The 14,345-nt window shown below is 37.5% G+C and overlaps 1 protein-coding gene across 1 annotated transcript in view; it reads right to left on the bottom strand.

Moving 5' to 3' along the window:
- Positions 1 to 14,345, bottom strand: part of vps50 (VPS50 EARP/GARPII complex subunit) — a 203,554-nt gene that overhangs the window by 148,781 nt on the left and 40,428 nt on the right. Inside the window, exons 6-9 of the mRNA XM_041809537.1 lie at positions 5,326 to 5,396; positions 3,370 to 3,487; positions 998 to 1,033; positions 485 to 567 (exon numbers count right to left, since the gene is read on the bottom strand). Of these exons, the coding sequence (XP_041665471.1) occupies positions 485 to 567; positions 998 to 1,033; positions 3,370 to 3,487; positions 5,326 to 5,396 (308 nt within the window). The remainder of the gene's footprint in view (positions 1 to 484; positions 568 to 997; positions 1,034 to 3,369; positions 3,488 to 5,325; positions 5,397 to 14,345) is intronic.

The raw sequence follows: 14,345 nt of genomic DNA, 5'->3' as shown, positions 1-14,345 counted from the left end.
GCAATTTCCCACAATACATCTAGACTTGCCTTAAGGCATCCCACTGTACCTCATCTCCCCTCAGCTATTTCAGAGTTGAATATTGTGACAAACTTATTTGACTTCATAACCTAGACAAAAGCAGAGCAGTGAGGCAACAACAACAAGCAAAATGAGTGTACATAAAAGCCTCTTAACCCTCCTTTTGTGTAGGAACAGACTCTGCTCACATCTGACCTTGAAAATGAGTCAAATTTGACCCTCAACACAATAGAGGGACTTCCCAGAGCAGGAGTTATTACTTTCTAACATAGTGCCACCATTTTAAGAGACCAATTTCCATCTTTGCAAGTAGTGTACACTTTTGATGATTTCAGACTAACATTAAACAGAACAAAAGATCAGAGAACTTTCCATCCAGCTACAGAAAAATGAGATCTGTGCCTGCACACATTTGGATATGACTAGAAATCACTCCACCAGTCTTTTGATGGATCTACTGTACCTTATGCAGCTGTAGTGTTTGAAGGTGCTGGCAGCTTTTTGACATTCCAGGCAGAGCTGGATTGCACCTGGATAGTCTTCCTCCTAAAGGAACAGAGCACTGAGGTCATCAGCAAGCATGCAGAAAATACTGTGTATAATGGAGAATAAACATGCAGCAGAATCTCTTTAAGGAAATCAAAAGCTAACATACTATTATAAAAACAGTTCACCTGTTTTTTGATGAATAAAGAAGTGATATGTGTGACTTATTTGTTTTACCCTTAAAAGTATTTGTTTCCCATGCTTACATTACATCTAACCAAGGATTATTTTCATCAGCTGTTCAAACCATACCATGTGCGTCAGATGACCTTCACAATAGATGGGCATTTGTCAGAGCATCTTGTGCTTGTGTAGGCATGTCTGTCTTTGTAGAATCCCCACTGATGTTTGACCTTTGAGTTAGCTTTGAGCAAATCTACATGTGTGTCGTGTCTGTGTGTGTTAGTGTGCTTGCAGAGGATCAAAATACCTCAAGCATCTCGCTGAGTCGTACATCTGTTCTTTGCTGCGAGAGGGAGACAGAGATGAAGCAGCATGAGTGTGGCACAAATTCCCCGGCAGCCACATTTACATTTGCAGGGGTTAACCAACAAAGGGCTGTTAAATGTTCTGAAAACTACTCGACTTGACTGCTAATGGGATGTGCCCAATGACAATACAGTCATGGACGAAAGTATTGGCACCCCTGAAATTTTTCAAGAAAATACACCATTTCTCCCAGAAATTGTTGCAATTACAAATGTTTTTGGTATACACGTGTTTATTTCATATAAGTGCATTGGAACAAGAGAAAAAAACGGAAGAAAAAAGCCAAAACCTCTACTTTTTTTGTTAAATATGCAATATGGGGTCCAACAACACTCCTTATTGGGTCCTATTATACAGTGCTTGTATCAATAATGCAATTTCCCTGAAGACAGTTTATCTTCTAGATTTGTCAAATAAACAAAATGGTGTCCCACAAGGTTCCATACTGGGTCCTACCTAATTTATTGTTTGGATCAAAACCTTAAAGTAATAAAGAAATGATACAAAGTTTTTTTTTAACATTTAAGGGTAGATTCTTGCATCAGGTTCTTGAGGCTTTTTTGTTTGTTTCTTACACTGATGTCCACTCAACAGTCACAGAGTGCTAGAAAAATTTAGTTTAACATGCAGCTTAGACCTGTTTAATTTGAAATATCCTCCAGTGTCTCTTACTGCTCTACTGTATCTCAAATACTGTATGAAAGATAACTGCGGTAAAATGCCTCATATGCAAATCTGCACTAATTTAATCCATTTACAGTACTCAAATGCACAAAGTAACTCATCCATTCACTGTAACTCAAATACTGTAAGAAGGCTCTCTGTGGTAAAATGTTTCACTTCATATGCACACTTGTAGTAATTAATGATCTTAAATTATCTTATCTACACCCTGTAAATATGCCCACGTTTTTTATTCTGATCATATCTACTCAGCATCCTTGTACCATTCTCACATCTTGCAACCATACTATCCATGCATACAGACTTGTATATACTAGGAAAATAGCTAAGCAGAGCTTGAGTGTTTTCAAAAACAATGTTGTTGTATTTTGCTGTAACTTTTTGAACAAGTTTTATTATTGTACAGCAGGAGTCATCAACTCCTGCTGTACAAGGGCCAACTGTAGTTTGTAATTTCCTTCCAAAATTGAAGGAACCTTTAACAGTGAAAGCAGTCCCTATGACCTATACTGCAGCCAGCCACAAAGGGGCAATTAAAATATTTCAGCTACATATTTCAGGAGTTCTCAAGATTACAGTTACTGTGTTTGATTTTAATATACTATGTTGTTATTGGCAAAAAAACACATAAAAGAAAGAACTCTTGTTTAGATTCTCAAAAAGGGAAATTGCACTTTAAAAGAAAGAAGGAAATAAATGTGAAAAAACACAGCTTCAATCACACCTTAGAGAAACACTATACCTGTGTGTTTAGTGTCGAATAAGTTGCTATAGGTTGGTTTTAGACAAAGAGCTAAACAATGACATGCTATATTTTTCAAATCTTCTGATGGATGGGAAGATGTGGGGGGGCCTGATGTGGCCACCAGATGATGATTTCTGTTGTACAGACTAAAAATATTTTTGCTTTACATTGTAAATAGGTCAATTTATTTCTTCTGCAAAGGCTTTTCCATTTTCAGTTTTTAATTCTTCTATGTAACTTTTGGTTACCTTACAAATTAATTTTCTATTCAGGTATACCTTTAATTAAGGTGTTCTCTTTTTGTAGAAGTTTGTATAAATTTTGTTTTGTTAATATGGCTGGGGACAAATGTAACAGCTGTCTCATATCATGTGTCTATAAGCTGCTACTGGACCTTGAATTTTCTCTGGAATTAATAAAGTGCCTGCCTGACTATCTATCTTATGTTTAGATTTTTTGAGGAAAAAAAGCATTCAATGTGTGAAATAAAAGACTGTCCTCAAAATCCAGAATTTTTGAATTATGCTGCAAGCAAGAAATAATCATAAGTCAAGCATGAAGGTCCAAATACACATACGAAATGCAGTAAGGAAAGTCATGTTAATTACCAACAGCATCAAGTTGTTAGACAATTAATGAAAATGATGGCTCGTACACCACCTATGATTTAATCAATTATCATTCTGGATGCAAACACAGTCTGTGTAGACTGCTCCTTAGCTGGCAGGTAGTAATTTGATTTGAGAGTGAAGTGATTAGAATAATAACAAGTTCTATTTTAAAGAACTAAAGGGAAAATAGCTGGTGTCCAGCCACACTGTTTAAGGAGCTACTTGCTACTTAAAAACATACATGTCAAATATAAAAATATGTATATGTTTTACCAGTGTCTTGATGGTTCTCAGTGATTTCAGCAGGCCTGTGAGCAGCTGTCGTCTCCTCTGATTGGCCAACAGACCCAGGCTGGCTTCTGTGAATCCCTCCTTCGCTACACTTAGTTGCCTTTACACAGAGCAGACAAATGGCATTACAACTGGTTAATACTGACAGTTTTAATATTTAGGTAAAACAAAGGTAAAAGCTCTTAGCTTTATACAGCTTACTCAGCATATCTTCATCAACCCCATGTATTTATTGTATAATTGCAAAGAAAAGAGTGTAAATTAATCATGGACAGCTTTCATGCCACCATATTCTCATTATCAGTCATACTGCAGGCTAAGTTCACCAGGATAAAACGAAGAAGATCTAGATCACTGTTAAAATTTCTCTTTAATAATATCCTGTAGTTGGAGAGAGACTGCTGATTGATGTGAGCACTACAGCGCTATGTGAAGAAATCAGCGTGAGTCCTGTCAACATATTGAGCACTGCAGTGAAGCTCATGTGTAATGATAAATGGTGGATGTTTTGGTACTGCAGAGGGAAAGCACGCGTGCAGAATGCCGCAGCAACATGGTGTCAGTCTGCTTTGTTTTTCCTCTGTTTAAGACCACCATACTGTAGCAAACAAACACTGTATGTGATCTAACCACCCTTTCATCAGCGTCTGTTAGAAAGTGCATTTTTTATTTTCTTACAAGTTGTTGTTGTGATTCACTACTGAAACCCTTGATCTGCCTACTCTTTTTCATCCATTTTCATTAGCTGCTTTCCATGAACAGTTTGTGGTTGAATGAGGCAGAAAAAGAGGGTCATCTACTTGTGTGCAATTCCAAGTGGACTGTGATGTATCAAGGTAACACAGCATGCTAGTGTGTCCGCACAATTCTATGTATGTGAATTATCAGTGGAAAATAATTTCATTGGTTTTGGCATTCCTACACCTTCTGTTTCTGTAAGGCACATTTGCACCATGAGTGAGACAACCCACTCAGTTAGAGTTCCTGCTCTTGATTTTAGGTGTTCCTAAAGGTCACATAGAGCCTTTCATTCATCAGTATACATTGCTTTGCTAAGAGGCTGACTCTCTGCTTTGTTCTCGCCAGAAGGAGACCCACCTTGCCACAGATTTTCAAGATTTACTGCAACTCTGCAGTATAGTAAGGTAAATTGTAGTTTAACTATATGTAGTGTAGATTAACAAAAGCTTTTAAAGAGTTAACTTGAACTCTATTATATTCTACTTTTACTTAAGTCAATTTTAACCAGGGTAACTGTAGTTTTACTTGAGTACCATAGTCAATTTCTTTTTCCACCTCTGATTATGCAGTATTTGAAAGGTTTACAAAAATGCATGCAGAAAGGCCATTAAGTTGACAACAGTGCCACAATTGCACTTTGAAGTACCTTTATTTTTAAAAAGGAAACACTTTAATTTCTTTGGAAAATATGAAGTTATTTTAAAGCAGTAATATAATTTAGTATAATCACACATTAATACCAAATCATGCAGCATTATTAAGGATGGTATCTGAATGCCCAAATTGGGTTTCAATCCATGTTAATGCAAGGTCCAAACAGGGTGTCTGAAATAAATAACATAACACATGACACCTGCAGAAGACTTAAAATACTGCAATATGGCTAAAAGACTACTTCACTTCTATTGAGAACAACTTTTGGGGACACTTTTAAGTTCAAGTGTATCACCAGAAAAATCAACCCTAAAACCAAAGAAAGATACCCCAAAACAGAGTACAATCTATTGTGAGTCCACTAGCTTGATTTTAAAAGAAAACTAAAGAAAATAATATAGCATTTGTGACTTTATCAACAGACTGAGACGAAAAAAGAAAGGGCTGTTACCATGGTTATGAGAAAGGCACTTAGTATGCAAATGGCCTGTTCAGCAGCGATTCCATTTACTGAAATGACAGTATGTTAAAGAACACTATTACCTTCTTGCATTAGTGCAAATGACTGCTGCCAGCTGCAGGTTCGTCTGTAATGCTGTCACTCTCTCCAGCTCCTGTGTAGAAGGAAAGGACAAGAAATAAGACAAAGCAGCTCTGACTGAATCTATAACTAACATTTCAAAGCTGATGTTTCATATTCTCAATGAGGATTACTGGGTGGTACTTAAACTGCTTTAATATTGACTCAGTGCTCAATAACAGCTCTATATTATTATTCTATAAAGCCAGAGGCTTAAAAAGTCTGTATGACTTTACAATATTGTTGCCATTTACCATGTTGTCAGTAAAATATGCCAGTTATTATGTCATTAACAGCACAATTTTTTTCTGCCCTATGTAATTCAACAATCTCGAACACACACATACATTGGGAAACATTTACTACAGAAAATCTGAGTGAGATCCTTCCTTTTGTGAGCATTTTATAATGACAGATGTTATAGAGGATGCCATTACAGTACAGATTGTGCCTAGAATGTTGGAGTGTAAAGCAGCTGAAGAGAAAATCAGAGACAGGCATCCTTCTTTGAGAGTTTTGACATTTTGAGAAGGATCAATGAGCACTTTGCTCTAAAAGTTCAGCTATTATGCCACTTCACTGACCTCTGATAAGAATAAACACAGCCTCAGCCAAGCAGGACAAAGAGGAGAAAGTGCTACACTCTGTGACCTCTCTCTTCCCTCTATGTTCTTGATTTTCTTAGATGCCATGGCTGAGGTGGGCCTTTTTTGGTTGTTGATTTGGTTTTTTGGTACACTATATGGACAAAAGTATTCGGCTGGCTGACCTTTACAACAGGGACTGTGATGGCACTGTGTTCAAATACACTGAGCTGCCCCCTTTTGTCACAAAACAGCCTCCACTCTTCTTTTTGGGAGGATTTCCTCAAGATTTTGGAGTGGTTTTGTGGGAATTTGCGCCCATTCATTCTCTAGATTTATCAGGTCAAGCGCTGATGCTGGACGAGGCCTGGCTCATTATGTCAATTCCAATTTATTCCAAAAGTGCTTGAGGGGGTTGAGGTCAGGGCTCTAGGCCTGCCAAGTTAATCCACACTGAACTCATTAAACCATGTCTTTACAGTACTTGCTTTGTGCACTGGGGTACAGTCATGTTGGAATAGGAAAGGTTCTTCAGCAAACTGTTGCCACAAAGTTGGAAGACTAGCACTATCCAGAATGTCCAATGGCCTTCAGTGGAGAAAAGGGGCCTAGCCCAAACCCTGAAAAACAGCCTGATACCATTATCCCTCCTCCACCAAACTTTACTGTTGGCACAGTGCAGTCAGGCAGGTGATGCCAAACCAAGAGATTGCACTCCACAGAACACATTTCCACAGCTCCACAGTCCAGTGTCGGTGTGCTTTACACCACTATCATCACTATCAATAATCATCTTCTTGCAAAGGCGGCATCAATAACAGTAAAATGTTTGAAGTTACTGAGCTATTCAGAACGACTGATTTTGTATTAGGGCAAAACAATCTGGGAAAATAATCAAATTGCGTTTTTTTTTTCACCAACATTGCAACTTAATACAATCACTTTCTTCTTATGTATCCTTCATCTAAAACAAGCAATAAATCATTCTAAATTATAACCAACATAACATTAGATGCATTAACTCATTGAGTGCCATTGACATATATATACGTCAAAGTGTTTTTTCGGCGGCTGGCACAAGGGGGCGCTCTCACGCCCCCTGTGAGTAATTTTGGGGCTTCTGGGATACGTAGTCAGAACACTACAGTCGGAAGTGACAGTAGATCAAACATCAGAGGTGGAGACCCTGGGGTCAAAGAGCAGAGTGATCGTTACGGAGGTAATCTAAGCTGAAAGTTCTAACTTAGACACTGGAAGAAACTTTAAACTTTTGCCTGAGAAATTGCTTACTCACTGAAACCGACACTGAACCTAACGACAGCAAATCCAGGGATCGGCGCTTTAATTCATCTGTCTATGCGGCCAACAGGCTAAAGAATTGCCACGAGGTCTCCCCCCGTGCGTCGGAGAAATAAGGCAGCCTCTCGCCAGCTGGACGCATACAGCAACAAGCAGGAGAGGATGTGGGCGTATAGGGGGTCCCGTGGAGGCCGTCCAGTTCCAGAGTGTGAATGGCATGACAGTAACTGGAAGCATTGTTATTTATTTTACAATAAAATAACATTTGTGATACAATTTTCAGATGTATTTTATGTCATTGAAGGCAAAATTATAAAATTCAAATCACTGTTCTGCTTGACAGACTCTCTTTCACAAAAATGCATTTTTCTCAGCTTTCTAGAAAAAAGTGGTCTTTTTGGTGAAACTAGCCTCTATTAAACTTCAGATAAATCAAGAAGGGAACAAGCTACAATTTTTTTTTTTTCCATGATGAAATAGAGAGTTTCTTCTTTCATTTGAGCTATTTGGTGTTTTCAGAGTCATGGTACAAAATATTCTGTGGGTCTTGAAAGGTGACTCAAAATGGCCAAAAACACTGGCACAAGGCACTTTCCATTTTATAAAAGGGCTGGCATTCAATGAGTTAAACTACAGCTGAACAATTTTGAAAAAATATCTCATTATGATTACTTTGACTCATATTGCAAATTTGATGTGAATTGTTGCATTGAAGGAAATGATGATTTTTATGTCAGTCTCATTTTGATTGGGAAAAACATCAGCGAAAATTAGGAAAGTAGGATTTGACACCTGAATGATTGCATGATGTGTAGGGCATAAAATCTCTGCAGAAAAAAAAGTTTCAATTGTTATCTATTCACACATTTCAGGTTATAGAACTAATGCATGTTATGTGATTTGAAAATTGCAGCAGGCCATACTGAAATTTATTCTAAATTCTGATTAATTGCCCAGCCCTATTTTGTATCACAAATGTGTATAAATGGAGACTGCATGGCTAAATGCTTGGTTTTATTCACCTGTGGTAACAGGTCTGATTGAAACACCTGAATTTAATAATTAACAGGTTTGGCCAAATACTTCTGTCCATATGGTTTATGTAATCAAACGTTCACACAAAAATTCCTCACAACACAGAAGAAGCAGTTTTTTACAGACAGAATACAGTCTAAAATTCACTGTCAAAGGTCAAAAAAGAAAGGAAAAACATCACAGTGGCACTTCAGTTGTGTGTATGAGATCAGTGATCCCATTCAAAGCAATCTGCCCTCATGATCTGAAGTGCAGAAGAAGCCCTTGACAAGTCCTCTAAGAAGTTTGCAAGGGTCGATTCAGTATGTTGACTTTCTTTTGAGGGGACAAAGACCAAGCTGTATCTTTTGTTATCAGGTATTCATCAAAAAGCTACCCTATCTAGTTTAAATTGGCACGAAGCCTATAGAAAGTGGGGTTCTGTTATTGGTGCAACAACAATATTCATGAAAATATCATAAAAAATTTTGTTTTTTACATCGTCAAGAAGATTTCCTCAAAGTAACTCTCACACCGCTGCTTTTCCATCAAGTACTTGTAAAACATTTAGGAGTAGCTGTCCATACGGACTTTGCATATGTGCACACAGAAACTGTTCATAAACACCAGTCTGAGCCATTTATTCATACATGAGAGTGCCCTAGAGGCTTTACTACACTCAAAACTGCATTACAATGTGTCCTCAGAATATGCCCTTGCACCTTGTCCCATTGGGAACCTGCTGGGGTCGGGCTGACTCACCGGGTCCAACTGAGAAATAATTCAGAGTCTGACTCTGGCAGATTGAGTCACATAGTGGGAGCAGTGCTGCAATACCACTGCAAAAAGCTCACAGGGGAGGAGATTATCTTTCTCTTAGGGAAAATACAAAAACCTTCAAAACATGGAAATAGAAAAGTCTTGAAAAGTCATTACTGAAAATAAATGAGTGGCATGTCAATCTACAAAGAGTGCTCTTACAGTAGAAAATACATGCACTTAAAAGCAAATCTAATCAATGAAGGAAGATGTCTGTATGAAGGAGTTGTGCAAATATGTTGTCCATGAGGTAATGTGCTGTGTAAATAGTCACAAATTCAGTAATGTGCAAAAATCCACAGAGGATAAAGCAAAAACAGCTTGGAATCCACACATGCAGCTTCAAACACAATCTCTCACACACATGGTTAACATACTGAGGACTCGGTGTGCTGCCTGAGGCTCCAATTTGTTACTATACAACTGCTCTGAGCTGTCTGTAAGCCACGGTTAACCTGGCCGACAGAGAGCTCAATCAGCTTAGCCTGTGTGAGAGGGAAATACAATAACTGTGAGAAGCTGTGACAACTGGTCAGTCAGGTTCAGGTTGAAAGAGGGGCAAAGAGCTTTGAAGCATTACTAGGATTGATTTAAAAGCAATTCATAGAAGACAGAGGACTATATAACCACCCAGAGATGCAGGTAGGGAGCAGATCTGTGTACTGTAAACATGACAGGAAGGTGAGCTGTGAAAATGACTAACTCCTACCACAAAAATAGGAGCTTGAGTGGGAGGTGATGGTCATTGATAACAAAGAGATGTTTAGTAACAGGGGAGGTAGAAGTTTTTTTATTCATATATTCATAAGGGGTCCTCTCTATGACCCTTCTGCACATGAACTATACACTAACCCTCTGTTCCCTGAGGCTGCAAACACATTTCCAAATCTTAAACCAATTAAAAGCATGGGAGAACACAGACATAAGGACGGTTTAAAGCGATCTTTAACACTAGAATCCTCTGAATGCACACAACCACTGTTTGTAGTAACGATTTTATAATGTTGACTCCAAAGACACAAGATCTCACAGAAGGTGCATGATCACACATGAATTCAGAAGAAAAACAAATAAGGAGGACGATAAATGTTATCAGCTGGCTGTCCTAAAGTTTGTTCATTTTGCACTAAAAAAAAAGAATCATAATGTTCAGGCTGGACCAACAGACCTACCTCAGCGGAAGTCTTTTTCTGACTTCAGGTCTGAACTACATTTCAATATTGGTACTGGTATTGGCCAAAAATAATTCAGGATTAGCGTCATTTTCAGAAGTATATTTGACCAAAAGAAGGAATCCCCTCATCTGGTCCCCTGGCAGTGGCTTTAATGATTAAAATAAAAAAAAAACAATACAGAAATATTAAATCTTGACACTGATTGTCTCATTTGCTATAGTATTCTTTCTTTTTACATCCATATCTAATAGCTAAGGGACCATTGCTGCACAAATATATCAAAAGCCCTTTTCCCTGTCAGTATTCAGTCTCCCAGTGAAAGAGCCTCAGACCCCCCGTGTAATCAGTAGCTTCAACCACCAAGATTAACAATCTCTTTGAAAGAAACCGACTGGGGAACACAATCAAAAGCACCAGCAGTGTTTCCAGCAGAAAATAATTGAATACCAGTCCACAAGACCAGAAGTGTGGAATGACCTGGTCAGGGCTACCTGGTGCAGATTCATTACAACCTGGACTCCCACAGGGACATTTTCTTTTTCAGAAGACATGGGGGTTATGCATCGTGGTCACTCACTGAGTCCCAGAATCCTTTAATTGACCTGAGAATTTCCTGTTTAAATCTTCATACTGGAAGATGTGTTCAGTCTAACTTAATCATCAAGATTCCTGCATAACCATACAGCTCACCCCTGCATCTTTACACTCTATTCTTTATTTATATCGAAGTTACCAGTCAGTGGGAGAGCTACTGTTAACATAGTTTTTATTCATTTATTTACACTCTGTAAATTCATTTGCACCTGCATGTGTCAAAATATTTGCAATAAACCTGAATCTGGTTGTGATTACAATTAAGGAATAGTTCAAAAATATTTAGTTCTGCTAATTCCTGTTAACAAGTGATTTTTAATTGCCTTAGAAAAAGGAGGAAAAACTCGTTCTATAACCAAATGACTGTACTCGCTGGTAGCTAAATCTTGGGTCCACTAATAAAAACTCTGAATTTTTTTCTTTAAAACCAAAGGATGAACACTGGGCGTCAACCATAGATGATGTATAATAGTGGGTGTCAGCTATTGGTTTGTGTGTTGGGCTGGATTTTTAAATCTGAAACAGAAATCTTCAACACTTTTAGTTTAGAGAACATGATTTTTTTTACCACTATCTTGTTTGGTGGTGTTGCAGGGGGTGGAGCTGGTCAGAAGTGATTATATATTGATGGTAAGGTTGATACACATCAGTACTTCTCCATCATGGCTGAATAGAAGTGGCCATGACCAAGCAATTGTCAGTGAAACATTTTTGTAATTAGAAAATGATTTTGTTTAAATCCTAAAGACTTCAAGATTGATTTTACAGAGAGATGGACAGAAAGACAGACAGATTAATGGATAATTTAGCTATGTTGAGAGGATTTCTTATAAACTCAAACACATTTAACAAACTAGTAGTGTCACCCTGCAGACTACCATTATAAACGTAGGTTGACGTCCTGTTCACGTTCTGTTAGAAATGCACCAGTGCATCAGTTTAACATCAGTGTCAGGCCAATATCAATACCATTTACAAACATTAGCCATCAGACAAATGATGTAGCATAAACACTTATCAGTTACCAGTGTTGATCTGTTGTTTCCAACAAATTTCATGCAAGCATCTGGTACATCTAGATGCTAAATCAAAGAAGACATTTTTTACTTGACAGAAGAAGACCAGTTAGACGAACACTGATGTGGTTTCATGATCAGATGTGAGAGAAAATGCAAGCATAGAAGGAGTCTCACATCAAAATAAGTAATCAAAAAACATCTGCATCTGTTAAATTGTTATGTTTAACATCTGTTTTGGTATAAATCAGGCTTCTAAAAATTGTTTACAGCTTGTCAAAATGCTCATCCATCCTCTGCAGATGTGAAAAAAGTGATTATATTACACCTTTTAGCATCCTTACACTGGTTACCAGTGCAGTATTCTTGTTTGTGTTAAAAGCACAAACTATCTCTGAGATTTATCACTGAACTCTAAAAACTGTATATTACAGCAAAGCCACTCAGATCATAAGATCAGGCCGAGGACTTTTAACCAGCCCACTATCATACTAAAAACTTTTTGGTTGACAGGGCTTTCTCTGTAGCCACTGTAGCACAGTGGAACAACATGTCATCACATATATGATCAGCTGATCCACCTGACTGCTTCAAAAAATGCCTGAAGACTTCCTTTTATTCTCTCGTCTTCCCTAGCATTTAATCCCTTCTTTATTAGTATCTTGACTTGTTTTATATCCTCATTTTGTGTGTCTGTGAGTGTGAGTGTTAATGTGTGTGTGTTTGTTTTTGTGTCTGGGATAGGTGATCCTTATCAACTATTTCTAAGTAAGCCACTGTGCATGTGGTATGCCCATATGTACAAGCACACTTGCAGGCATTCACACTATTTGTCTGTGTCTTAAACGCTCTTGCAATGACACTGTGTTTTCACTTGTGTTTTTAGATTCCTTCTCCTCCAGAATCTCAAGCAATAGAGTATAATAGGGCTGGGCAATTAATGCAAATTAAATTAAATCACAGAGGATGCAATATTTCTTTTAACTGAAATTTCTGTCAAAATACAAGTTTAAAACTTGTTTTTGCAGCAGAGGCGTTATGCATTACATATCATACAATCATTCAAGTGGTTATATTTTTGAAAGAGTTTAAAAAAGATTACATTTTCTTCATTTTTGTATTTTTTCTAGTTAAATAAGAGAATTATATAAAATTATCATTCCCTTTAATACAACAGTTCATATCCAATTTGCTAAATGGGTTGAAAATCATCAAAATTAGATTTTTTTTTTCGAAATGTTTAGCCTTAGCCCCATCCAATATTGTGTTGGTTATAGTTTAGTATTAATTATTGCTTGTTTTTGTTGAAAATACATGAGATGAGGAACTTAAGAAATAATCACATATTAAATCAAATCACAATGTTGGGTAAAAAAAAAAAAAACTGCAATTAGATTATTTTCCCAAATCGTTCAGCCCTAGTGTATAAGCATTAAAATAAAAATAAAAAACTGTAAATGTCATTTGTGTCCACAAATGTTTAAGAGTGTTTTCTTTCATGAATTTACTGGCATTGGTAGACTTTTTAAAAAACAACTCAATTTTACAGCCTTATCAAATTCAGAAAGAAAAGTGACAATATTTTGATCACTAGGAAGTAAAAGAATGAGATGTAGCAACAAATCTGCTCTTACTGCTTGTTTATATCGGTAGTGCTATGTGGAACAAAACAGATATCTACCATAAAATACCAAATAATCGCCGGGTCCCAAATAACCACAGGGTGTTGCCCTACATTTTGACAAATAAATGCCTGTTCCAAATAAATGCCAGGTGTAATTTATCTAAAGCTCCGATATGTGACTGAGATGCGATGAGAACCGTATAGAATCATCTACCAACTCCCCCTTCCCTTCCTGTTCTTCTCCCTGTTTGAGCTCCGTAGCTCCGCCCATTTCTTTACGTACCTCCTCACGAATGAGAATGTGCGCTGAATTGAATACTCATGGTGGCAATACGCTCGTGGAGTGATTATACTCTGCTTTTCCACTGAAATCAACGGCTGAATCACAGGCAAGAACACACTTCATCTCATCATGTACAAATTCTAAACAGGACCAAACACCACCATAATTGCGCCATTGAATCAACTTCTCACTGAGCTGAGATACGGAAGCTACAGCAGCCAATAGGAACGTTCCCTCTGACCTGAGCCTGATTGGCTGTGAGTACTAGCCTCCTCATTGGCTGGGGCACCATCCCTTGCTGGTTTTTTCAAGTGAGATAGCAGCGCCATACCCCAGTGCAGCCAAAAAATAAAAAGTACGACATTCACTTTAAAATGTCTGTCGTCAACTTTGTGTTTGTTTAGTTCCTTACCAGTATTTAAAGTGTTTAGAGAGTGTTGAGTTGACAGAAGAAGACAAAAGTATAACTATGGTACTGTAATCTTGTCTTAAAAATGTAAACGTGATATTCATACTGGTGTAAATAAATAGTTTGATTAAATTTACCATATTTTTCCAATTTTTGCTAAGCAAGA

This window comes from Cheilinus undulatus, linkage group 16, assembly GCF_018320785.1.
Source record: "Cheilinus undulatus linkage group 16, ASM1832078v1, whole genome shotgun sequence".
In the NCBI taxonomy this organism is placed as follows: Eukaryota; Metazoa; Chordata; class Actinopteri; order Labriformes; family Labridae; genus Cheilinus; species Cheilinus undulatus.
Note: the sequence above shows the minus strand (reverse complement) of the source record. Positions and strands in the feature narration are given on the sequence as shown.